This window comes from Carica papaya, chromosome 5 (assembly GCF_054855325.1).
Source record: "Carica papaya isolate Zhongbai chromosome 5, ASM5485532v1, whole genome shotgun sequence".
Taxonomy (NCBI): Eukaryota; Viridiplantae; Streptophyta; class Magnoliopsida; order Brassicales; family Caricaceae; genus Carica; species Carica papaya.
In genome coordinates, this window is record NC_142313.1 from 35,653,129 (window position 1) to 35,680,684 (window position 27,556).

A 27,556-nucleotide genomic window follows, 5' to 3' on the forward strand; every position below is an offset into this window, starting at 1 on the left:
TATATATATATATATATATATATATACAATAGTTGATTGTAGAATCAAAGTGATGAAGATATTTTTTATTTAATATGATCATTCTTTTATAAAAATAAAACTAAAAGAATTGCAATGATTACTATCTAGTTAAATAAAAGAAGAAAGGAAATCTATTATTTTAGAAAATTAATGTTTCAATTTCTGTTAAATACTTTACTCTTAATATATTTATCTTAATTCTTATAAAATAAGTTATATGATTCATTTAATCATTACTGAGACTTCCATTAGAAAAAATAAAGATATTAATTTTTACAAAAAAAACACAAAAAAAATATTTTGGGGGATCAAATGACAATTATCCAAATTTTATGTGCACTGAAAGAAAATTTTAAAGGAAAAAAAAAGAGAAATTCACATTAAATTGATTTAAAAACTAGAAAAAGTGAAATATATCTCTTTTTTATATAGGATTGATTTAGTGGCTACCCTTCTTAACAAAGTGTGAATGTAAGTTGAGTATGAGAAAGTTGACAATAAAATCTTCTTTATCAAATATATAGCTAGCCACACAAATGACTGTCAACTACCATAATGACCAACAAATGACCTTTATATACCATAATATTCATGTGGATCAACTGTAAGGATTTGATGTCTTACATGCTCATTTTTTTTCATTTTAAGTAGTACATTAAAGCACTCGCCAACTTTAATTACTTACCTCAATCTAAGATATGTTTCATGTTTACTTTTAAGAACATAATATATTTATTTGAGAAGTCAATATAATGCAATAAATTTTTGTAAATGAGGCAAGTTTTATAATATTTAGATATACTTCTCGGAGTGCTTAAATCAATAAGTCACAATCTTTGTACAAATCTATAGTCTTGCATTTCTCTATATAAAGACCGATATTGTTTGGGTAAGACAACAACAATACCATGACAAAAAAAAAAGTGAAGCTTGCATATATCATTGGCGATTCTGCCAGAAAAGCCACCTATAAGAAGAAGAAGACGAGTTTGATGAAAAAGGTTGATGAACTAAGCATCCTTTGTGATGTCGAAGCTTGTGCTATAGTTTATAGCCCGTATGAATCGCAACCTTAGGTTTGACCTTCACCTTTAAGAACCAAAGAAATGCTGGCTGGTTTTAAGAGGATGCCCGAGATGGAATGAAGTAAGAAAAAAATGATGCAACAAGGCTTTGTCCGTGAAATGATCACTAAAGCCACCGAGCAACTTAAAAAATAATGTAAGAATGATAATGAGAAAGAGATTAAATAGGTGATGTTCCACAACCATATGGGAAAGCCTCTTCATCAACTTAATGTCATTGGTTTTAACAAATTAAAATGAATTATAAAGCAAGAGTTTGAGAAAGTTTGAAAAATAATTAACACACTCAATGAATCATCTCAACCTTAGTTGCAGTCAATGCCACAACCACTAGTAATAACTATAATGAACTTAAATGCAATTATGAAAGGTTTTAGAGAGACATTGACTCTAATCAATTTTGATTTTTCTACATATTTCTCTAAACATGATTATAGTCACATATTTATGTAGTTTGATGTATTTCATATAATTCTTTGATATCTATAATCCTCAATTATGATGTTCTCATTTATAAAATATGATAAATGTAGACTCAAACTCCTATTATAATAACATAAAATATTATTGATATATTAAACTCGTATGGTAATATTTCAATTTGATTGAGTATAAGTAAATAAATAAGTTCACAATATCATAAAATAAAATTTATCTATTTTTTCAAGAATTATGGGTTTGGATCAAAGATATATCATTAAAAAGTTATCATAATATATTATAAGAATGTCATTTAGCACACAAGATTTTCAAAGACAAACATTTGATGATGACTCATCAACCTATTGTTAACACTAAAGGTAAAAAACAAGGGCTATGTCTAATGTTAGACATGAGAGATAGACATCAAAGTGAATAGATCAATATTGATAATGTATTACTCTTTGATGAGGATGGCAACACTCGACCTACACTGATGAACACAACTAACACGTCAAGCTCGTCTTAGTTTTTCCAAAAAAAATCGATGCGAGTTAGTTCAGATATATTTTTAATAAGCCAAGACATATTACATCCTCTTGAAAAAAAAAAAAAAAACTACTCAAAGTTGACCAAGTTAATTTTAATTTATTACATACATATCTTTAACTTTAATGTATACTAAATATATACAACATAAGTAATATATTCCTAGATATGTATAATATTTTTTATTTTAATTAAATATATATTTTTCAATATTAACTAGAAATATAAAACTAAAACCCTAACCCAAGTTCCTTACTTTTCTCTTTTAGCCACCAATATTCACCTTAGTCTTATCTTATTCTTTCTGTGTTGCCTTCTTCTTTTTCTAGTATTCCTCTTCTTTCTATCTCATCTTCTTTTTCCGGTATTTTCCTTATTTTTTATTTTATTTTTGCACAACAACACTGCTAGAGTTCACATCATGCATTGTCTCTTCTTCTTCTTCTTATTCTTCAGTTTTCCATGCATTATTTTCTTTGTTCTCTTGCCATTCAAGCTCAAGTCTTCCCCTATTATCTACCTGGATCACCATTCATCTCCACACATAAGTCTTTCTCTTTTATCTGGCCATGTGTTATTGGATTCAATAGAAAATAAAACCATAGAAGTTTGGTGAACATGCCTAGATCCAATGTAGGGTTTGAGTTTTTTATTTATAAAATTTGGTCAGATTTAAGTTTTAGAAAACTTGTCCTAAAACTTAATATATTATCATCCCTGCTTATTGAGGGTGTATGCATTATAAGAAGATATTGAGGTACGTATTTCGATTAATCGACATGAAATTAGAGAAAAATCTTATTTCTATATGCACCAAACATAGACCAAGGATGGTGGGCATCTTATATTAAAACATGAATACCAAATAATATTAGTGTACTTATTCGATTGTTTTAACGGTAAGGGTATCTTAGTGTTAGTTTTTGCATACTTATGAAGCATTTAATAAGAGTTGAACCTAAATAGTTAAAGTAGGAAATATATCTCATTGCTAGTTGAACCTTCTTTTCTATATAGGATTGATTAGTGGCTTCCCTTCTTAACAAAGTGTGAATGCAAACTGGGTATGAGAAAGTTGATATTAAAATCTTCTTTATCAAGCATATTAGCTAGCCACACATATAGCTACCAACTACCATAATAAAAAATAAATGAGCTGTATATACTAGAATATTCACGTCAGAATTCAATATCTTACTGGCTCATTTTTTTTTCCATTTTAAGTAGTACAATAAAGCACCCACCAGCTTTAATTACTTACCTCAATCCAAGATATATCTCATGTTTACTTTTAAGAAAATAATTTATTTATTAAGAAAGTCATTTATATAATGTAATAAATCTTTAAAGAAGGTAAGTTTTATAATATTTACATATACTTCTCGAGGTGCCCAAATTATTAAGTCATAATTTTTATACTAATCTATAGTCTTACATTTCTTAAAATAAAGACCAATGTTGTTACGATAATATAACATCCCACCTTGTACGACATTAAGTTTTATTAAAAAGAAGTATTCTTGTAACTTTTATTATTCTTTGCATAAGTTAATTTTAATTTATTTTTAGTTGTATTTGCATTGAGTTAAAATTCTTGTGAAAATGAATATGTAAATTAAAAAGAAAAAACCAAATGCAACCTGTGGAGGACAGAAAGTTTCCTTATCTGCGGGCTGGTGTTAGCATGTGGACACACAGATCTAAGGTACCAACTTTGCTGTGCACAGTCATCTCGCATATGCAGGAGTGGGGGAAAATTAGCGTGTCAATTCGCAAGTTGCAAGGCGCACGGGCATGCGGGAGACTCAGCTTGCCTGCTCGCAGAAGTTTTCGCAGACAACAGACCACGAGGCAATCACCCTCCACTTGTAGCTTTGATGGGGCACCACTAAACTGCATCTTAAGTAGTGTTCCAGCCACCTGGCCGAGGAAGCCATTCGCCCAGCTAGCTATCAACCTCTAGCCTCCCTCTCTTGCATGCTAGTGGGTGTTGAATCCACCAAAAATAATTTTCTGTTCTACCAACAAATGAAATTTTGTAGTAGTGGTGAATAGGTTCAAATCCTCAAAGAGTTGAGAATCACTCTTATTTTATGGCAGTGAATAAGGATTAAATGTTGGAGGCATTCTATTCCATATCCATGCAAAAAAGTAAATAAATTAATAAAATTCAAAATAAAAAATAAAAGATTCTGTCTGAAAGGAATTAAAGTGCCAAAGAGTTATAAATTGATTCCAGTTAAAAAAAACGTTTTGGTTCTAGTTATAGGATTGATCATTGATGCAATGATTAATTCACTCAAACTTTAATAAATCAATTCTAGTTATTGAAAATGCTTCTAATAATCAATCTTTCTTTAATTTTAAATTAACCAAGAAATGTTTATTATTTAATTCTTATTAATAAATAATTCCAAATCTAATTTTAAAATTTAATTTACTAACAAGTTTAATAGTCAGAAAGACCTGATTGTAGTTAATGGATTCAACTGCGTGATCCATTTAAACTAGATTTCATATTCCTTTAGTACAAAACTAATTCACCTTAAAGCATCTAAACAACTCGAACAATTAAAGATTCGTGAGTTTAAATGACAGTATGCTACTACGTTGCACACCTAATGGACCCTGTTAATCAGTTAACAGACAACAATAATGATACGCACAAGGGTATATGCAAATACTGTAATTCAAACAAGAACATGTGCAAAACAATTAGATCTTAGAATCCAAAACTAAAACTTTAACTAAATCTTCAATTGGAATAAATATTTTGTCAGCCGTTCATGATGAGTTCAATACATAAGAGATTATTTTGTGATTACAGAAAGAAAAGAGTGATTTAGAAAATCGAAGTTTACTGATGTCGTCGGTGGTGTGCCTTCTTTTTTGTTTTTCTTCCTATTTAAAGGCTTAGAGGATCAAGATATTTCATTGTGAAGATAGGTTTTCACGATAATTTTGGCTTTCTTCCTACTTTTCAAAATTATCTTTTTTCTTGATTTAATTCCCCCACTTCCCGGTTGTAACGGGATCTCCTTTTAAATTTGAAAGCACGCTAGGTTATCAATATCTGCTGCTGCTATAGCCTAAGCCTTGGCCAAGACTTATCCATGAGTGATCTAATACTTCCTACTACTACCAGAGTGTTAGCTTTGCCCAAGGGTTATTTGTGTATGAACCAGTGCTTTCTATTGTCTGCCAAAATACAAACCTTGCCTGAGGCTTGTAAACTGAGACTAATGTCCCTATTTAAGGTATATGCCATGCTCGAGGCTTATACCAGAAATGATGACAACTTCTGCACAAAATTTGCTTCAATTGGGCTGTTTTCCTGTATTTGAGTTTTATTCATTGACTTGCATCAAAACAGACAAAACCACCTATATTAGGTAATAAGCAACTCAATTGTGTATTCAAATAATATGTAATAAAGATTTTGTTTATACGCATTATCAAATTCTCCCACATTTATTTTGTGTTTGCCCTCAAGCACTCCGCAATACCATTCAATAGTTCTCAACCTCTCACCCTCAACCGAACTATCCCCAGTTCCTTCACAACTTGTTTGTTATATCTCAATATTCAAATTACAAAACAGTCACCAGCTAGTAATTCTAGGCTTTGAGTTTCATGGAATCACACTAATGAATGACTACTTTGAATAGTACCCGAACATAAAATGGAAAGGTTTTTGCAGGTTTTTGAACACATTTTTATATTGAGAAGAACAAACAATATCTAGTACACCATCTACACCAATCCTGTCTAGACATAAAAGTTTCATGCAATTGGTTCATGTTAGAACATAAAATTTATTTGGGACTAGTTCTTGATCACTCTTTTGCTTGCTTGAAATGTCATCAATTGTTTGATGTGAGGACAAATATTTGTAATGAATGTACCCAGTTACTCAATTTCTCATAGTTTCACGTGGCTACTAGCTACTCATAGCCAATTAATTAGAGGAGTAGATTATATGTAGTGCTCTTCCTTCCCTTTTCTCTCTTTTTTTTAAATCTATTCTAGTTATGAAACTTATGATTATTAAACATAAAAATCCAGACACGTAGTTGTATAGTTTCCTTAGGTACTGCCATTCACTTCAAGACGAGAAAATCAGTTAAGTTGAATCTCTAAACAAGTTATGTTAAGACACTTTATTAAAGATAGTCATTTATAGTGTGGAAGGATAAAAAATAAGGTAGAAATCCTATAAGGTTACGGTGAATGTAATTTAATTCTTGAAACATCAGAATTGAATTATTTTGAGAATAACTAAGATAGTAGTGAAAAAGATGGGGTTAAAAACTGTTGAAAGTGTATATGTCTGTGCCTAAGGCTAAAGTGTGCATCAGTGGGTGTCGTGAGAAAATTTTTAGTTTGGCCGAGAGGATATAGAAAAATATCAAAGTGGAACCTAAAAATGCTGTATGTCCCACCCCCACACTTAAGCCACACATTGTTCCCAATGTGATGCAAAGAAAATAAGAAATAAAAGAAAAATAAAGGGACAGAGTAACTCCACTGGTGTAGTGACTGAGAGGCAGGCACACTGGAACCATCAGCTGGTTCTGGGGTGAGGGGCATCCTTCATCATTTGGGCTATGGACTAGGCTAGTCCCTCAATTCTGTATGCTAGCTATTATGTTAATCGCTAGAGGCGAAACAAGTGCGAATCTATCATTCGAACATACAGCAGCACTTCTTCCATAAATGGAAGAGTGTTAATTGATGTAAGGCTGGTGGCAGCAGGTTCTTTTTGCTCATTCTTTTTGCTATACACTTACATGTTTCTGGGCATAGGTGGGTCAGGAGGGGCAAAAATGAGGATGTTATCCTTGAGATACAGCAATCCCATGTCATCTAAGGAGCCTAAATCCAAAGCAGTTTGAGGGAAAATAATGTGCAGGTCGGTGTCCTCTATATCAAAAACGGTAATGCAAATTGCAAGTCGGGTGATGATAGATCCTAGAATTAGTAGTTGTTTACAAGAAATGACTTTGAAGAATTGAGAGGTTAACCAAAAGCCTAGGTTTACTCTTCATTTGCGAATCATACACCACATGAAGTACAACTCAGTTTTGGATAAGTTGTTTGGTGCATTCTTCCGATCCGAAAAAGAGTAGGCTAAGAATCTATGGATATATTTGATGCATGAGTAGTGCAGATATTGACCATGCACCTTTGGAATGTGGCTGGGACGTTTCAAAGACTGAAGGGTATTCTTTTGTAAGCAAAAGTGTTAAAGAGGCATATGAAGGTGGTTTTTTCTTGATCTTTAGGTACAACCAAGATCTAGTAGAAGTCTGAATAGCCATCCAGGCAGTAGTAATGTGTTCGTCTGACCAACCTTTCTAGGGGAAAGTGGTTCTTCCTAGTGGAAGCATTCAGCTTCTGATAAGCTATGCAGACTCTTCATCCATTCTGCACCCTGGTGGATACCCTCTCACCATCCTAATTTTCAATAAATGTTATTCTCGTCTTCTTTAGCACCACTTGTATTGAACTTGCCTACTTGCTGTCCGAAATCGGGTAGATAATTATGATGTCAAGTAGTTTCAAGACTTCTTTATTTACAATTTCCATCGTTAGCGGGTTCAAGCACCTCTATGCTTGCTTACTGGGTTTGCTGTCTTCCTCCAGTAGTATTCTATGCATACACGTAGAAGGTGATATCCCTTTAATGTCAGTAATGGTCCACCCAACTACTTCCCTGTGTTCCTGGAGCACTCTGACTAGTCTATCCTCTTTTGTCTTGCTCAATTTATTGGAGATTATTTCCGGAAGAGTTTCTCATTCTCTCAATAATATGTACTTCAGGTGTTCGGGTAGTGACTTCGGCTCCAGCTTAGGTGCCTACAAAAAAAAAGGTGAAAAGTCTTGTGTGAAAAGCAAGAAGATAAATATTTGAGGCATTACCTTTTTGTTATTTAAGTACTTCCAGTTCAAACACAGTCTCCTTCAGATTCCTGTCAGCCATAAAATCTTCATCCAGAGCTCTTAAGTTGTTAACATTTAATTTATTACAGAGTACAACATTCAACTCATCACCATGACAAAAGTCAAAATATTTCTAGTTTAAGGAATCTATGATGTCCACACTGTACACACAAGATATATCAGTAGGGTACTTCATGACATCATAAATATTAAATCTCACAACTTCTCCATCAAATTCCATGGTGAGGGTACATCTTGTACCTCTATTTTGGTCTTTTCAGTGCTAAGGAAGGGTCTATCTAATAAGAGATCTGATGAGTTTGAGGATTTGTCACCCTCCATATCTAGCACATCTTCTAAAACTCTATTGGGATAAACAACTAACTTGTTAGCTAACTGGATGATGACACCGGTCTCCTTCAATGGCCCAGTATTCGACTTGGATTAGATGGACAGCAGCATTATATTTATGGAGGCCCCTAAATCACACATGACTTTTCTTATACCTAAGTTACTTATTTTGCAAGAAATGACAAATATACCTTAGTCTTTGCACTTGGGGGCGAATTTTCTTTGTATAATGGCTCAAACATTTTCCCCCACACTTATCTTTTCATTGTAGCTCAGCTTCTTTTTGTTGGTGCATAGCTCCTTTAGAAACTTTGTGGATCGAGATACCTGTTTGATCGCATCAAGTAAGGGAATATTCACCTTGACCTTGTAAAAATTTTCTAGAATTTCTTTGTCCTCCTCTTTTTTGGTTTTGGTAAACCTTTCTAGGAAGGGTGGACTGACTGTGAATAGCACAGGCAAACCAGAATTTGGTTTTGTCTGACGGGTATTGGCATCAATCGCAACTTCGGATGCCTTGCCCAAGGCTTCTGGTTCTGCATCCTTTTGTAAGCCTTGCCCAAGATGTACTTGTAAAAGAGTTTTTAATAGTTCTTTACCACTCCGCAGTGTGACTGCACTCATGTTGGGCTTTGAATTTACTTTTGTTTGAAAGAGCAATTTATCTTTGGATTCCAACTTATTCATAGATGTCACTAGTTGGCTCATTTACGTTTTCAAATTCTGGATGTTGACTCTTATCTTGTGTTAAACTTGTTGAGTGTTAGAGGGAAGAGATTTAACTATTTCCTCAAGAGACATACCTCATTTTAGAGGTGCTGGTTGTTGTTGTGGAGGCAGCCTTGGCTGGTACTGCTGAAAGTTTTGTTGTCTCGATCCATAGCTGTAGTTGGGGGTGATCTCTCCATCTTGGATTGTTCGTATTGGAAAATGAGTCATATCTACTTTGCAGCTCATTTGGGAATCCTCCTACAACATTGACCTATTATTGATCATCCTCTTTATAGTGTAGGCCACTTATCCGTAGGATACCCTACATATGCACAAATTCTACAAACTCTAGCCCGTAGGGTGTTTCCTATAACCATGGTCTCGAATCATTGTGAGGTTGTTACCATGATTTTTATCAACTCCATGGCTTCTCGCGGTGTCTTGTTCACTATAGCGCTTCTGCTGGCTGCATCCAGCGTAATACTTTCTAATGAAGGTAGCTCTTCATTGAAGTAATGAAGGAGAGATTATTATGATATATCGTGTTGTAGGCAGCCCGCGCATAGTCACTTGAATCTCTCCCAACAATTATGAAGGCTCTCAGAAACGTTTTGTCTGATCCTACATATCTCCCTTTTTATCTCGAGAACTCGGGAAGAACAAAAAAACTTGTATAAAAGTGACTTCACCATGTCTGTGTAGGTTGTAACCGAGCCAAAATGCAAGTAGAACAACCAGTCTTTAGCTGCATCATCTAGGAAGAAAGGGGACGCTCTCAGTTTAATATGTTCCTCGGATACCCCTTACAGCTTCATACTTGAATACACCACATGGAACTCCTTAAGATGCTTATGCGAGTTCTTGCTCTCCAAACCTCTGAATTTGGGTAGTAGGTGAATCAAGCCAAAATTAGGTCAAAAGCAATTTCCAGATCTGGGCAAGTGATGCAGAGAGGTTGCTGATTTATAGGTGGTGTAGCTAGCTCTTTTAAAGTATGCTTATGTGCCATATGTTCTGTTTCTTCTACACTACTTTCTTCAAAACCCGTGTTTAGTTGACAAATTTTTCTTCTTAACTTGGTTTGTTTTCTCAAGTCTGGTGGTGTTCTCTTTCTTTAGATCAAAAAGAAGATATTCTCCATGATCAGACATGATCAAAAAAACAAAAAAAGAATGAAGTTAATTACTTCACTTCCCCAACAACAATATTCACTCAAAAGAATCTTAACATGCGTCGAAGACGTTGGATAAAATTCCTCAAGGATTACGATTGCAACATTTTGTATCATCTGGGTAAGGATAATGTGGTAATCGACGCACTCAGTAGAAAAAGTATAGATATATTAGCTTACCAAATAGTTTCAGAATACAGGGTAATAAAGATCGCACAACATATATGACTTCAGAACTTGAAGAAAGTCACATGTTTGGTCTACCTTACTGTTAAACTTGAGTTGATCCAGACAATAAAGGAAGTCTAATCCACCGATTCCACTTTAGCAGCTCTCAGGAAAGATGCAGAACAGAGAGTAAATTCAAAATTTTAAGTCTCTGCCAATGGGTTACTCAGATTTCAGGACAGAGAGTGTGTTTCAGGTGATAGTGAATTGAAAAGGGACATCATGACAGAGACTTATAGCTCAAAGTTTGTCATGCATCCTGGAAGCACTAAAATGTACCAAAGTATGCAACCCCGATTTAGTGGGACAGGATGAAAAGAGAGGTACCTGATTTTATTTCCAAGTGTCTAGTGTGTCAGCAGGTCAAGGTAGATTATCAACGCCCAAGTGGATTATTTCAGCCATTACTGATCCCGGAGTGAAAGTGGGAATACATCACAATAGATTTCGTGATGGGATTGCCTAGGGTACGCTTATGATATGATGCCATTTGGGTAATTATTGACCAACTCACAAAGTCTTCTCACTTCTTGGCCATCAATATGACTGACTCCTTGAACAAGTTAACGAGAATGTATATCCAGGAGATAGTCATGTTACATGGAGTGCTAGTGACAGTAGTATCCGACAGGAACCCTAGATTCACTTCTTGATTCTAGTCTAGTTTCCAGCAAGCTATGGAAATGAAACTATCTCTTAGTATCGTATTCCACTCTCAGACCGATGGATGATCAGATAGGACGATTCATACCCTTGAGGATATCCTCCGAGCTTGTGTTCTTAATTTTAGGGGCTATTGGGATGATCATTTATCCTTAATAGAGTTCGTCTATAATAACAGCTACTAGGCAAGTACTTACATGACTCCGTACGATGCGTTGTATGGACGCCCGTACAGATTGTTGATTTGTTGAGAAAAGGTGAGTGATAAAAAATTGTTCGGTCTAAATCTTATGAAGGAGACTACAGTCAAAATGGTTAAGATAATGAACATCCAGACGGTTAATAGCAGGTAGAAGAGTTATGCAGACATTTGAAGGAGGGATTTGGATCTTGGTCCCCTTAATCTGAAATAGTTAATGAAAGGGTGAGCCGCACTAACCTAGTAAGAATATCACACTAATAACAGATACGGAAAACTGAAAATTGGCAAAAATCATAAAAATAACTAATGGAGCTCTTAATTTATTTAAATTCATTTACTATAAAGAAAGTCATTTATTCTATATTTACGTAGTAAGTTTTTTTTTTCAAAAATAACCTATGAAAACTATATCTATACATTTTTACTATCACATTAAGATAACAAGAAACGATCACATTTCATTTTTTTTCGCTTACCGGTACCCTTACGGGTCCATAGGGATGTCATCCTACTTGTAAACCCAATATCCAATTAAACAATTAACCAGTCGTCTCCATGTCCGTCCGGTAATGGGTACCAAACATTCCACCACCTTGATACCCTGTCCAGTATAAGGATGAACCATATCTCCCAAACCTTACTGGTAAGGGACTTCCCAACCTCGTCTAACTAAGGTAACGTTCACGATAGGGTTTCCTATGTATTGAGCCCGTATGCCCTTTCCCGGATACCCAGTAAGTCTTTCCCATACAGATTTCCATCAGCATAACAATCAACTATGCAATAATCATATCTCATTTTATACTCACAGTTCACTTAAATAACAATATAGTTTAACACAGTCAAACAACCAATGATCGGAATACCGACAAACAATATAGGGGAAAAAAATAACCAAAAAACCAAAAAGACCCTAAAAATCATTAATTTAGTTACGCACAGTATAATAGTAAATAAATATAGGCAATACAGAAAAATAAACAGGTAATCGAAACGACCGTAAACTAACTAGTTTCGGCTCTACTAGCGACCTGTAGTTATCTTTAAGGTTCTCTATTGTTTTCATAAAATTACATAATTATCGATTATTAAGCCTCAATTTGTGGTAACGGAGAAAAGGGTGAGAGATCTTTATCCAGATCAGTAGTAGATGCCACACTGTCTACTATGCTTCTTGACGGGTATCGGATTTCTTGAATTTTTCTTGCAGAAACCAAAATACTTATCACGTACCTAAAAATACTCTAAAAATAAAAAATCAGTGTCCAAAACTCGTTCTGGTAATTTTAGGGTTCCAGCACGGCGGCGATGCCTTGCTCCACCGCCCACGGAGGTGGTTCGCCTCGGCCTAGCCGATTTTGGCCAGTTTTTGTTAGTATTTGGGCGGTTTTGGCTGTATCCCTATAGAAAAACAGGTACGGGGCCTCAGTTGGCCAAAAAATCATAGAAAATCAAACTCACAACTGGGGGAACCTTCGGGTGCAGCGTCTCCGCCGGTTCTCCTTCGCGGCTAAGATTATTTCTCCAACCAACTTATATAGAAAAGGTTGGTGAATATAATGATCGAAAAATTACGTAAAACAGGAATCGAGAAGGAGGCTCATTGGAGGGGTTTTGGGACTTTGGTCGCAGCGGCTCTATCGAGTTTCGCACACAATTTTTGGCTCACCTACCGTCTTTTTTGCTCTGATTTAACCATGGGGGTGCTCGAAATCAAATTCCGAGAGGTAGGAGAAATTTTTACCTCTTTTAGGGGTCGACGGTGGCTCTGGTGCGGCGGCGGTCAGCCTCATTCTTCAGCGTTTGATTTTTCTTCTCCGGTGGGGGCTGACAGTTAGGGTTTTAGTTCCTGTGTGATGCGAGGTATTTATACCCATCCTGCTTTGATCTAGATCGTCCATCGCAATCGATCTCGTCTGTCCGATCACGCTTAAGGAGAAAATGAATCTGAACCGTCCATCGTGATTTGATCTTGACCGTCGATCGAATTTAAGGAGAAAATGAATCTGAATCGTTCATCACGTTTTGATCTCAATTGTCTGATCGTGTTTAAAGAGAGAACAAATCTGGGCGGTCCACACGCGCGGGATCGAACATGGGCCGTTTGATCGTCGAGGTTGCTATTGGGCGGTCCTACGTGGTACAATTTTTTCTATTTGCACTCTGACTCATAATTTTTAATTTTTCTTTCAAAAACACTCCCTGAACCCAAATTTTTACCCATTTTTTTCAAAATTATTTTTGATTTTATCCATAACCTATTTTTTTTCCATAAATTCAACAAAAATTAAAATAAATTAATTTAAAAATAAATTTTTTTATATATTTTAAAATATCAAAATTAATCCCGGACCAAATTCTGGATCCGGGTATTATATCAACACATTCGTTAGGAGATAACTTAACATGTTTGTTTACCAAAGGATTGCTTGCTGCTATGTTTGAGAAACTAGTATACAATATTAAAATAAATTAGTTGAAGACATAAAATGATATTTAGAAAAAAATCAGGGATATTATACTTTTTTTAAATAAAAATATTATTAATATAAATAGTTAATTGTTAATACTAAATATAGATAAGAGTGGAATAAAAATCAAACTTAAGTAGTTTATTATTATAATTTTATTTCTTGAATAATGGTAAGAAATATTCAATTATAACCTCACGTAGATATAGATATTCAAAATTTGTGTCTTTTTTGTTGTCTATTTGTTGGATTTTAAATAAAATAATAATAGAATTTGATAGGACAATGACTTCATAGTTATATAATAGTAAATACTTATTAGAAATTTGTATTATTTTTACAACAACACAGTCATTTTTAAATTAATAAAATAAGAAAATTAAATGGTACCTTCTGTAAGAGAAGAATAAAGACTATATCTGTCCTATGTGACATTCTAAGTATCAAAACTTTGATATTATATACTCAGGTAGATGATAAATACTTTTGTAAAATTACAAATTAATTTTTAACAAAAGATAGTGTCAATTTGGCACGTTTGTTTAGCGTTGACCGGTTTATCCGAGATTAGCTAATCTTGCTTTGAGGCATATAAACATGTGTCAAAAAAGAATAATACTGATCGAGGATGAACTAAACTTGTTTTTCTTCTTTCAAATTTCAATTTGCCGACTTATCGTTCAAAATTTGAAACTTCAATCGTTATCTGTCTATTCTCTGGTGAGATTTATTTTTTAATTTTTTCTCTTTTTTTAAAATGGATCCTCTCTTTTTCTGGTGTTTGTTGTCATATTCTGTTTGTTTTCCTAGAAATTGCTGGAAAATGAAGAGAAAATATGAAGTATGAAATTTAATTTATCCGAAAAAGGAAAAGAAGAAGGCATAGATATCTTTTGTTCGAATTACCTTTCGTCGATACATCCAATTTCAAATAGCAATTTTCTGCCTATGTTTATATGCGCTGTTTACGGGCATTTAGGTTCACTTTTTTCTAACCATCAATATTTCTTTTTTTTTTTTTTGTACACTCCTACTGATACTTACGTACTAAAATTGATTGTTTTGATATCTTGTGATGCACTCCTACTGCTATATATCAGGATTTTTTTTTATTGTGAATAGAAATAGTTATTTCTAATATATTGTTTATTCGTTTGTTTAACGTCATAGCAAGTTGCCCATTCTCTTCAGTCTTTGATCGGTAAAAAAAAGATGGTGTTTTGATTGCTAACAAAAAGGTCTTCATGATTGTTTGGTGAACTATGCATTTCTTGTATATCTTTTTTGGAAAGCTTTATGGGCATTCTTGTGTGATGAGTTAGTTGCTCTTGGTAGCTTGCTTAGGTATGGTACTGGTTTTGGTTTATAGTTGTTCCATTAACTTGTCTAGGGCTTCATATGGAGTAATATGGAGTTTAACATTGCTAAACAATATTTACACTTTTTGCTGAAAGCTATTTTTTTTAACACTTGAAAATACTGAATTTAGTGTCTGAATGTTCTAGTCTTAATCTTTCTTTTGTTTTTTCTTTTTTTTTTAAAGGAACCTTAGTCTTTACCATCCAAAGGCCATTATGGCATTGAATTACTATAAAAATCCATTAAGATTAACAGTAACTAATCTGGTTCCTTTTACCATCCAATACTGTGACTTATAAGAATCAGACCTGAAAAGAATTAAGTGTAAAAAAAGGGGAAAAGGCTGAAAGGAAATGGACAGGAGGACCGCCCAAATCAAAACCCTGAAATGAAGGGTTAAGATTTTTTCTGTTTTAAAATTGATTACTGTTGGGGACAGCGAATGGTCTTAGTAGATTTTAGAGACCATATTCCATCTTTTCTTTTACTCTCCTGCATGTGTATAAATTCTCAATGCCTCCACACAATAAAACAGAAAAAAAATTAAAAAGCATTAAATACTCCATATTTACTCGATTGGATTTTTTTACATGGTATCAGAGCAGTGCCTGTGATAAGCACTGATTTCTCTTATTTCTATATTATACTATTACTCTACTACTCAATGGCAAACCCTAATACAGATGTGTTGACATTCTTAAACTCGGATCAGCCTGGAATGCAACTTATCACAACTACCCTTAATGGCTTCAACTATTTGTCTTGGAGCTGAGCCATGGTGATTCCGTTGAGAGCCAAGAACAAGCTCGCTCTCGTTGATGGAATATGCAAAACACCCGAACCTAATGCAGTAGAATATGGACAATGACACAAAACAGATAGCATGGTGGTGTTCTGGATCCTAAACTCGATGAATAAAGAGCTCACCAGCGCTTTCCTATTCACCACATCAGCAAAAAATCTGTGTGATGAAATAAAATAGAGGTAATGTGAAAGCAACAGGCCTTTGTTGTATCAATTAAAATGTAAAATAAGTTCTATCACGCAGTCTAACCTTTCTGTCACAGCCTATTATACAAAACTCAAAAGGCTTTGGGATGAGTTAACCCACCTAAGGCCCTCACCTGCTTGCACTTGCCATGCTGCAACACAACACAGTGAAATAGACAATACCGATAACCTGATTCAATTTTTAATGGGTCTACAATATTGATCAGGAATAGAGCTTATTCTATGGTGATTAGTGTTGAAAAACAAAAAGAAGTATACAATATCAACTCACCTGAAGGGACGCCTGCTGCATTTTACACCAATCTGAAAGACAATCCAAAATTTTCAAACTAAAAAAAAGAAAAAGACAGCATGACATGCACTTATTGTAGAAACACATTGCACACGAAGGACAAATGCTTCAAACTCCATGGCTACCCAGAATGGTTTGTAGAACTCAAAGGGAAAAGGAACAAAGAAAAAGCCAATGCAGTGGCAAACAATGCCCCCGATGACACCAAAACAGAAGCATCCAACACAAACTGGGGCACAAAAATGACCACACTCATACTACAAGAGATCAACAAGTACATGAAAAACTAAGGAGCAAACACAGTAGAGTCGGTAGGATGCGTGGGCTACTCTGGCCCCGCTGGCAAGCAACCTAAATGTTATTTTTTACATGCCTCTAATGATATAGGAACTTGGATAATAGACACAGGTGTCACATCACACGTATGTCATGATTTTAAAATGCTTTCAAAATCCATAAAACTAGAACCTACAGTGTTTATCTCGCTACCAGATGGAACCGCGAATCATTTAACCCATAAAGGAAGCATAAAATTGTGTGACAATCTAATTCTGTAGGATGTCCTCTATCTACCAAAATTTACTTGTAACCTTATTTCTGTTAGAAAGCTAACTCAAGCTTCAAATACCTACATTTCCTTTCATCCCAACCATTGTTTTATACAGGATTTGACAACTAACAAAATATTGAGGAAATGAACAATAATGAAGGGTCTGTACACCCGAAGTGAAGACATAGACTCTAACAAAGCATGCATCAACTACATCCAAGAAAATAACCTACAACTATGGAACAAAAAGCTCAATCACACATTCATAAAAAAATTGATTCACATCCCCCAGTCTAAAGTTACCAGGCAGTGTAGCTTTACATGATTGTGAAATATGCCCTTTGGCAAAACAACAGCGTTTGTCTTTCCTTAAAAGTTCCATCAATACCAATGACATTTTTAGTTTAATACATGTTGACCTTTGGGGACCATATCTGGTCAATTGTATTTCTGGTGCACTCTATTTTTTAACCATAGTTGATCATTTTTCAAGAGCCACTTGGACTTATTTATTAAAAGAGAAAACGAGTGTACCAAATACTTTAAAATATTTTTGCAATTTAATACAAAACTAATTTCAAAAAACAATCAAAAAAGTTAGGACATACAATGACACTGAGTTCATAAACATTTCATGCAAAACTATTTTTCAAGAAAGGGGAACCATGCATCAAAAAACCTTTACATGCACACCACAGCAAAATGGTGTGGTGGAAAGGAAACATAAACACCTACTGCAAATTGTTAGGGCATTGATGTTTGAATCAAAATTACCAAAAAGGTTTTGGGACGAAGTCATACTCATAGCCATACAAATAATAAACGTTTTGTCAAGCTCTGTTTTAGAGTAGAAAACTCTTATGAAATTTTGTACAAAAAATAGATAGATTACTCAAACCTAAAAGTCTTCGGTTGCCTATGTTTTGTTTCAAATATTTAACCCCTAAAAGGACAAGTTTGAACCCAGAGCTTTGAAATTTATTTTCTTAGGATATGCACCCGATGCTAAGGCATACAAATTTTTATATGATATACTAAACAGAAAAAAGATTTTATCAAGGGATGTCATATTCCATGAACATATTCTCCCATACCAAACACAACACCCTAAACCAGATTACTATGATACACCACTACCAATACCAAGCATCGACACAGTAACTACACCTGAAAACCAGTTACAAAGAAGAGAAGAAATTCCCTTACCAAACATCATTCCCAAGAATCTGAAATGAAGAGGAGCATCAGGGTGAGAAACAGGCCCGCCTGGATGGAAGAATTTGTTGCCCATACCACCGAACAACCTGTGCCCGAACCTCCCTACCTCATGTCCACCTCACCTACATACAATCATGGCTATGTTAATTTCATTGCACAAGTGTCTATTACGAAGAAACCAATGTCATATAGGGATGCTAAAAAGGACAGCAAGTGGGTTGAGGCCATGCAAGCTGAGCAGTCCACACTAGAAAACAATAATACTTGGGAACTAACTGCACTACCAAAAGAGAAGAAAGTAATCGACTCAAAATGGGTATATAGAATAAAATACAATGCCGATGGATCAATTGATAAATACAGAGTAAGACTCGTGGCTAAAAGTCACAACCAAGAGTTTGGCATAAACTATCATGATAGCTTCTCACCAGTGGCCAAAATGGTCATGTTTCGACTATTTTTAGTCATGGCCATCGCAAGCGATTGACCAGTATATCAGTTAGATATCAATAATGCGTACCTACATGGGTTTGTAGAAGATGAGCTATACCTAAATCCCCTAGAGGGCTACTTCAAGACCAGTGAAGGGCAAGTTTGTCATTTAACCAAGAGCCTGTACGGCCTGAAACAAGCGGGTCACCAATGGAACAAGGAGCTGACTTCAAAGCTTCAATCCATCGGCTTCACCAAGTCAGAAGCTGACCACTATCTATTCACAAAATGAACAAAAGAAAACTACATTGCAGTTGTAGTATATGTGGATGAGCTGTTACGGGTCCTAACGACGAAGAGATTTGTGAAGTTAAAAGCACCCTAGATGAAGCCTTCACGGTCAAGGATCTCGGCCAAGCAAGATACTTCTTTGGAGTCGAGATAGCTAGGTCAAAAAAAGGGATCTACATTAGCCAGAGAAAATACATTAAAGACATTTTACAAGATACAAAGATAGAAGATGCAAATGGAAGCCACTTTCCCCTGCCTTCCGGACTAAAACTAAATGCAGAAGAAGGAGAAATCTTACCAGATCCGGAAAGGTACAGACGTCTAATCGGCCGCTTACTCTACATCAACTTTACCAAACTCGACATAATATACTCCACCCAACATCTCAGTCAGTTCATGCAACAGCCCAGATGGCCGTATCTCGACGCCGCACTCCATGTTATTAGGTACCTAAAGCAATATTAGGAGCAAGGAATCTTCTTCCCGAGAAGGAATATACTTAAAGTTCAAGCCTTTTATGACTCGGACTGAGTATTGTGTCTGATGACCTGCAAATCCCTCACGGGCTTCTGTATCTTCCTCGGACCTGCACCAATCTCCTGGAAAACAAAGAAATAAAATACAGTGAGCAAGTCTTCTGTAGAAGCTGAGTATAGAAGTATGTCATCTACAGTATGTGAAGTTCAGTGCATAACCTATCTCCTTCGAGATTTTCAAATAGTACCTCACTTACCCGTAATACTGAACTACGATAACAAAGCCGTCGAGCATATCGCAGCAAATCCAGGTTTTCATGAATGAACGAAGCACTTCGACATCGATTACCACATAATTCGTAACCAGGTACAAAAAGGTTTCGTCGAAACGAAACACGTCACTTCGAGAGAACAACTCGCCAATCTGCTCACGAAACCTTTAGGAATCTTAGCACATCACCAACTTCTGTTCAAGATGAAGCACCTGCAACAAAAAAGCACAAAGGGTTAAAGAAGTGGTGGTGAGGAACTTGAAGTGTTGAAAGTGAACAGACTTCATCTTGAGGAGCGGATGAAAAAAATTAAGTGTAAAAAAAGGGGAAAGGCTGAAAGGAAATGGACAGGTATATCGCCCAAATCAAAACCCTAAAATGAAGGGTCAAGATTTTTTCTGTTTTAAAATTGGTTACTATTGGAGATAGCTGGTGGTCTCAGTAGATTCCAGAGACCACCTTCCCCTTTTTCTTTCACTCTCCTGTATGTGTATAAATTTTCAATGCCTCCACACAATAAAACAGGCAAAAAATTAAAGAGTATTAAATACTCCATATTCACCCGCTTGGGTTTTTTTACAAGACCAGGCAATGGGTTCCAAATAAATTATCCTACAGCTTTTCAAAAAGAGAAAAAAAATGAAGACCTTTGGGGTTTCTTGAATTTGCTACTTGAAAGCAACATGGGTCCAACTGGCTTCGATAAAGGACATTTTGCTTTTAGTGTTGATTATACAATGTGTTAATCAGGGGTGGACTGTTAATGTTGTACTCATTATTTGACTGATATCCTTAAATCAATTTTTTTGTAAGTCCTTGATTATATGAAGATAAACTAACAAATATTCTAATTGCTCTCTTCCCTATGATAATATGGACTGATTTTGATGCTTAATTCGTGTGCCTTGATTTTATGTTATACGATTGACAGCTACATGCAAATCAATTTCCCAAGTTGGAGTTGCATTCATGGCTGATTGCACTTGGCATGTTTGATGTGTTTGGAACTAGGTGGCTATACCTAACTTCTTGCTTGTAGATCGGTTTACAGTAATAGGCTCAATTACTCGGTGATAAATACAGGAATCAAAACCATTTTACAAAAATTTAGATGGTATTAGTGTATACTTCATTTTCGTGTATATGTTGCTATCTTAGTGAAGATTTCGATGAATTCTTTTCAATTTTTTGCTTTCCATAACAGCACTATTTTTATAGCAACAATGGCTCAACGGATTAAAGCACCTCGGCCACCAGCTTCCTTTGAGTTTGAGCTGTTTGAAGGAGATCCTGACCATCTTAGAACTGTTGTGGCGACACCTACTCAGATTAGTCCTTGGATTGCTCCTGCCTCGTTGAAACTTAAGCATAGGATTGGACGGGGCCCCTTCGGTGATGTTTGGTTGGCTACTCATCATCAGTCTGCTGATGATTTTGACGAGTATCATGAAGTGGCTGTGAAGATGTTGCATTGTATAGAGGAGGATAGGACACAAACATTTACTGATAAATTTGAAGAAATATTTCTGAAGTGCCGAGAACTCCAAGAAATTTGTTGGCTGCACGGTATATCGGTTATAAACGGAAAGGTGATTCTTCCAATTTAACATTTTTTATTTTTATTTTTATTTTTTTTGCATATTTTTCATTCTATTTTCTTAATGGAACATCTTAGGTCTGTTTTGTGGTACTTTGTCAGTACATGTTGTTCTTCTCACTTATATCCTTGAGAGAAATACAAGATGTAACTTTATTATTAGTTAACATGGCATTGTACTGTAAATAGCATGTTAGTTGTTTAGTTTCAACCGGTGAGGGACTGGACTGCGATATGTGACAATTGATGGATAACATATTGAAGTTTTAGATGTTATTTGAACATGCACGCGCGCTGCAATTCTGCAGCATTTATGTATTTACCTACATATGTAAACTGGCTGATAAAGTTTTTTGCCTTTTGTAAATGAAATGGGATAAATCAAGAAAAGAACACTTGAAATGTTGGGTACTCGTCTTGGCAGATCTGCATTGCTATGAAATATTATGAGGAATCAGTTGCTGATCGAATAGCGCTGCGGAAAAGAGGTCAGATTCCATTATCTACCATTTTGAGGTAATGACTTTAAGCATATACTTTTTCTTTGTCAATCATGTTTCTGCAATAGAGGAAATTGTCAAGCAGTGGAAAATGGTTAGCAGGTATGGAGTCCATATGGCAAGAGGAATCAAGGAGTTGCATACACTAGGATTGTTGGTGCTCAACCTGAAGCCTTCTAACTTTCTTATTAATGATCATGACCAACTGGTATTAGGAGATTTTGGAATCCCATACTTACTGCTCGGAATTTCCTGGTCTGACCCAGACATGGCTCTCAGACTTGGAACTCCAAATTACATGGCTCCAGAACAGTGGGAACCAGAACTAAGGGGTCCTTTGTCATTTGAGACTGATGCATGGGGATTTGGATGTAGCATAGTTGAGATGTTATCTGGAAATCAACCTTGGTTTGGGAAATCAGTTGAACAAATATATGATTCAGTTGTGATCAAGCAAGAAAAACCAGACATTCCAAGTGGTTTGCCCCCTGCTGTTGAAAATGTAATTAATGGTTGCTTTGAGTACGATTTAAGAAATCGACCATTAATGACAGATATTTTACATGCATTTGAAAGGTACAAGCTCCTGCTTACTTATATTACTTAAAGTGAGAATCACAAGAAAAAACGAAAACAAAAGTTACTTCCTTTGCCAATAGCTTATTTTGATAGAATATGAATTATTCAGTTTCCTTTGTACCTCAAGTTTTTGATTTGCTATATGATCTAATATTGCACAGAAACCAATAAACATTACTCTCACTAGCACACAAAGTCCTCTGAAATTTGTACATGTTACAGTGGTATTATGAATTATTCAGTTTCCTTTGTACCTCAAGTTTTTTATTTTCAAATATGATCTAATATTGCACTGAAATCAATAAACATTACTCTCACTAGCATACAAAGTCCTCTGAAATTTGTACATGTTACAGTGGTTCAACTTATAAGATGACCACAAATGGCGGTTGGAGGGTTGATCTAAAATAATTTATAATAAATTGCACGGTTAAATAGTGTATTTATATGCAATACCATAAAAACTACTAATGATAATTACTTTTACTGAAAGAATTTGTATGTATTTGGTTTAAATCAAACTTAAGATGCTTTTGTTGAATATGACAGAGTAAATGTTGACAGGTGTTACCAGTACAATCTTATAGTTGTTACGTTGTGTTTAATTTTATTCCTATTTAATTTCTTGTCAATCCCTGGTTCTGATTTTCATACCAATCTTTGACATGTATATTAGTTCTTAGTTCTGATCTTCATACGAGTCTTTAATATATACATTAGAACATGATTTGTAATCTTTAGTTACCATTATCTCTATTTTGAATTCATTTGTTGTGACAAGGCAACCTTTGCCTTAAACGGCAGGAATTGAATTTCCGCCATCAAGGAATTCAAGATGGCAGTGGCGGAACTAAAATATCACAGATTACGTTCTACATTATCCATGTTACAAAATATTAGATCTGGAAGTAGGAATTGGCTAGAAATAGAACATAATGGAACCAAACACTAATTTGGAGTTGGAACTACAGATTTGCATTGATCAGTATTTTAACACACTACTGAATTTTTTCAAATAAGCTGAGGCTTCATTTATCTGGATAACCTGAAATGTTTCTTGTTATATTTGCGTTTTTGTACTGCATCCGAAATCTTTTCTAAACTGTATTAGATCTTGTAGAGAATTTGCTATTGCAATATACACACTTCCACTAGGAAACAAATTGAACTACAAATCTAAGACACCCTTTTGGGATATAAAAAATATTTTGTAGTTTTCATTTTCTATATTAATGTGTTTATCCATGTATTTATTTATAAAAGTATGTAAGAGGTCTTTTGCAAATAATCAAGCATACCTAAAGTGGTTTTCTCCAAAACATTAAAAACAATATGTTGTAGTTTCCAGCTTCATTATCATTTTTACTATTGTTTTATTGGTAGCTTATATGTTTATAGGCTGTGTTTCTCCCTTGGGATTCTGGGTTATATTTTGATAATTTGCCCTGAACTTGCAGTTCACAAAATGCTGTTTATATTGATGGAGGATGGATTGGTCTAGGAAGCCAATCACTGGCAGAAAATGCAAGTCTTTGTGGCTATTCTTCATGGTTTCTCTCAGAAGATCATTTCCAAGTAGGTGATACTGTCCGTTCAAGAAAGCCTATTAATGCATGCAAACCCCAAAATATTGATTTACCTGAAGGAACTGTGGTTGGTCTAGATTGTGAAGGTGAAAGAAAAAGTTTTGTTCTGGTGAAGGTGCCAGGAATCCGGAACCCTCTAACCGTCCAGGGGTCAATCCTTCAAAGTGTCACCTCTGGCTTTGCAGTTGGTGATTGGGTTTGTTTGAAAGATGAAAGCACTGTTCACTCTCCAGTGGGGATTCTGCATTCTGTGTATCGTGATGGAAGGGTTGCTGTTGGATTTATTGGATTAGAAACTCTTAGGCTTGGGAAGTGTTCGAATCTCCGAATGGCAACTCCTTACTATGTTGGGCAGTTTGTTAGACTAAAGGCAAATGTTTCAACTCCTCGTTTCAAGTGGCCTCGTAAGAGTGGAAGAACATGGGCCACCGGGAGGATCTTACAGGTGCTTCCAAATGGGTGTCTGGTTGTGGATTTTCCAGGGAGGTTTGTGTTTGGAGATGAATCCAACAGATTCCTGGCAGATCCAGCTGAAGTGGAACCAGTGTCATTTGAAAGTTGTCCTGGGATCATTGGTAAGTATCGACATATGGAGGATTTTCACTGGGCTGTGAGGCCACTGACAATTGTATTAGGTATGCTAATGGCTGGGAGGATTGGCATATCTGTTGGACGAGGTGTGAATAAAAGAATGAAGAAAAACAGAAGAAATTGTCAGGAAGGGCAGGCAGCGGGCAATGCAGCATGGCTTCCACCACCAGTAGCAAATATTATTTTCCGGGAAGGTGTTCCTGCTGCTGCTAGGTGATTCTGTGAAGGCATTTAAATCTGATATGACCAACAGAAATCAGAAAAAACTTTAAGAAAACTACAAGGGGCATAGTAACATGATAGTTTCAGGTTGTAGGAGGGAGTGGTGCCTGCTAATTCTAATTTGGTATGGTAAAGCAGGAGGTTGCTTGAATCAGAAAACAAATTAAGATGTAAATATATCTTTTACAAGCTATCTATATTTTTACATGAAAAATAGAAAAATGTCACAGTTAATTTGTTAATGGACAGAGAGAGGTTTCTATTATCCATCTAAGCAGTGAACAATGAGTTAATGAACAGAAAATCTGCAACTTATGGTATGACAAGCATTACAGAATTTGCATAAAAGTGTTTTGATTTTGAAGTAGAATTGTATTAGATGTGTTCACGTTGTTGGGAGCATATTTTTCAGGTGTGAGGTAGATCCCATGCCGTTCTAGATGCAGGCAGAGTGGGCAAGCCCTTTATCCTCTGTTGATGAGCAAAGTGGTGGATTGCATCTTGAATTCCAGAAAAAGCGACAAGGAACTTGGCTGCATCGGTGAGATTCAGCACCTTGTTGACAGCCATCTCCAATGTGTTGAACCTGTAATGAGAGCAGTAAGTAAATATGAGATTGAATACATTTAAGCAAGTAAAAGATATATGAATGCAAGTAGACCTTAGCTGTTGTGCCTTAGAGATGAGGTTGTGAATCTTGTTGAAATGGTGATTCATTGCGGATGAATTTGAAAAAAAAGGAGGGTGAGCTTGCAGCTCAGCCATTTGGCCATCAATTATAGCCTCCTCGATGCGTACATCATGGAGAAGCTGCGGAAGGAGGCGGTGGTTGGAAGAATGAGGTATCAGGAGTTGGAGGAGGTGAATAATGAGAGATGGACGCCAATCTCCATTCCAAGAAATGGCAGCCAATTCATGGGGTGGCATTGGAATTGTGGTTCTGTATCGGTTGAGCTGTTCCTGGATAAGCTCCTCAAGTTGGTATCTTGCCTTAAGCTCTTTCTCTATCCTCAATCTGATCTTCTTCTGCTCTTGCCTCCGCCCACCTAATAACCAAATCTTACTCACTCTCAGCTTGCAAAAACCGCTTTACCAGATAAGCAAAGAGGGAGGTGAGGGTGATAGATGTATGTATACATACAAATATGTATTTGTACCTGTCTCATACTTTTGGAGCCGCATGCCCTTAAATCTCTCTCTTTCTATTTCTTCTTCTTCTTCTTTGTTTTCTTCTCTGCCTTTCTTCTTTTCTTCTCCAATCTTGTTATCTTCATTGCAGAATCTGCAAAAAAAATTTCTATTTACCACAAATATTAAACCAAAATAAAACACTTCATCAAGACAAGAATCATTATTAACACCTACATCATGTGTTTCATTCTTAATTTCTTTTTACCAATTACAAACCCTCCCTTTATTTTCTCTGTTTCCTTTTCTCAAGAAAAACACAAAACCTACTGCATGACTCTTCAGTATACACACACACACATATATATATATATATTGTAAACACATGAACAAGTTAACAATTTAGGGTACGTGGAAACTCCATATTCTTGATTCTTTTTGCTTTTCTCGATAACCAAACAACATTCTGGGTGATCAAAAATACAGGAAATGAGAAAAAGAATTCAAGAGAGATAAGATGGCGTACATAATATTTCTTTCTTCTTTCTTCGCGGTTTCTACAGTTTCTTGGATGGTCATTTTCTCTAGCAACAGAAAAGCGAGGGAAAGCACAAACTGAGAAAAAGACGAAGACAGGGTCAGTTTGGTCATTAAGTCCATATATATATTATAGTACATACGGGGCTTGTGATATCCCGTTTCTTTGTCTATTCTCCCGAAACGGCATCGTTTTCGTGAGGATTGATGTTCTTTTTTTCCTGTAAAACTGAGAAATAAGTAATATAGATATCCTGGAGTAGAGGAACCAAAATAAATTTTTTATTGGGGAGCCAAATTTTTTTGTTAATAAAAAAAAAATAGGAGTAAGAGTTTATCCTACCATAAGTAATTGTAGTTATATATTTTTTAACCCTCATATAAAAACTATATTTTATTATTTATTCTAATATTTTTGCTATATTAAAATAAATTGATATTTTTTATTAAATAAAAAAATCGTTAAATATATATATACCTTTATAAATTTAAAAATTTTATGTATAAATTGATAATAATTATTGAGTCCAACTAAGCAATTATTTTATCATAATTGTATCCTTTGAAAAATGTCTCACTTGGAAGAGAAAATGGCATCTTCTTATAATTAAAAATTCTCTTACTTCTAACTTATGTGTGATATAAATTTTTTTTTTACTTATTTAGATTTATAATACTAAATTTACTTTAATACTATTGAATTTTAGGAGGGTTTTATCTTTTTTCTACCTGGATAAGACCCAGGAAATGCTAAATTATATGTTGCATGTACCATATATATATATATGTGTATATATATGGTAGAACTAGATAAATGAGAAAATGTAATAAACCGGAATTAATTTTAAAAATTTAAATTTAATGTATAAAATATAATTTTTAAATTTTTAAATTTTTATTTAATATAAAAATTAGAAAAAAAAATAGATTGATGATGAAATTAAAAATAATTTTAGAAAAAATGTGAGAAAATTTGGATTCTCGGAGTGTTTTTAAAAGAAAAATCGAAAACTAGGGGGTCAAAATACAATTTAAAAAAAATATGTCACGTAGGACTGCTTAGTTAGCAGCTCCGACGAACCAGAGCACGCCACGCGGTA

General features: G+C 35.1%; 2 protein-coding genes across 10 annotated transcripts; one reads left to right on the top strand and one right to left on the bottom strand.

Annotated features, from left to right (window-relative positions):
- The first annotated feature begins 20,288 nt into the window (after window positions 1-20,288).
- On the top strand, window positions 20,289-25,056 carry LOC110815111 (protein KINASE OF THE OUTER CHLOROPLAST MEMBRANE 1-like). 8 transcript variants are annotated; one of them, XM_022042781.2, is made up of 6 exons: window positions 20,289-20,524; window positions 20,648-20,727; window positions 20,921-21,305; window positions 21,738-21,829; window positions 21,916-22,389; window positions 23,850-25,056. In XM_022042781.2, exons 2-6 carry the CDS (start codon window positions 20,705-20,707, stop codon window positions 24,784-24,786), a joined length of 1,911 nt encoding a protein of 636 aa, XP_021898473.1. In that variant the 5' UTR covers window positions 20,289-20,524; window positions 20,648-20,704; the 3' UTR covers window positions 24,787-25,056. The 8 variants fall into 8 exon arrangements, with proteins under 8 accessions (XP_021898473.1, XP_021898494.1, XP_021898511.1 ...); XM_022042802.2 differs by having other exon boundaries at window positions 20,289-20,830; XM_022042819.2 differs by having other exon boundaries at window positions 20,289-20,830; window positions 20,935-21,305.
- Window positions 24,969-26,593, bottom strand: LOC110815171 (seed dormancy control protein). 2 transcript variants are annotated; one of them, XM_088220450.1, is made up of 4 exons: window positions 26,446-26,593; window positions 25,949-26,073; window positions 25,453-25,837; window positions 24,969-25,377 (listed from the first exon to the last, which is right to left on the bottom strand). In XM_088220450.1, exons 1-4 carry the CDS (start codon window positions 26,577-26,579, stop codon window positions 25,200-25,202), a joined length of 822 nt encoding a protein of 273 aa, XP_088076576.1. In that variant the 5' UTR covers window positions 26,580-26,593; the 3' UTR covers window positions 24,969-25,199. The 2 variants fall into 2 exon arrangements, with proteins under 2 accessions (XP_088076576.1, XP_021898536.2); XM_022042844.2 differs by having other exon boundaries at window positions 25,949-26,088; window positions 26,446-26,585.
- Window positions 26,594-27,556: the final 963 nt, after the last annotated feature.

Excerpts from the sequence above, each read along its gene's own strand:
- LOC110815111 (XM_022042767.2), top strand. The coding sequence starts at position 20,886 with ATGAATTCTTTTCAATTTTTTGCTTTCCATAACAGCACTATTTTTATA. Across the intron at positions 21,830-21,915 it reads CCATTATCTACCATTTTGAG|GTATGGAGTCCATATGGCAA; the intron begins GTAATGACTTTA and ends AATGGTTAGCAG. Across the intron at positions 22,390-23,849 it reads ATTTTACATGCATTTGAAAG|TTCACAAAATGCTGTTTATA; the intron begins GTACAAGCTCCT and ends CTGAACTTGCAG.
- LOC110815171 (XM_022042844.2), bottom strand. The coding sequence starts at position 26,579 with ATGGACTTAATGACCAAACTGACCCTGTCTTCGTCTTTTTCTCAGTTT. Across the intron at positions 25,838-25,948 it reads GCTCCAAAAGTATGAGACAG|GTGGGCGGAGGCAAGAGCAG; the intron begins GTACAAATACAT and ends TTTGGTTATTAG. Across the intron at positions 25,378-25,452 it reads TCTAAGGCACAACAGCTAAG|GTTCAACACATTGGAGATGG; the intron begins GTCTACTTGCAT and ends CTCTCATTACAG.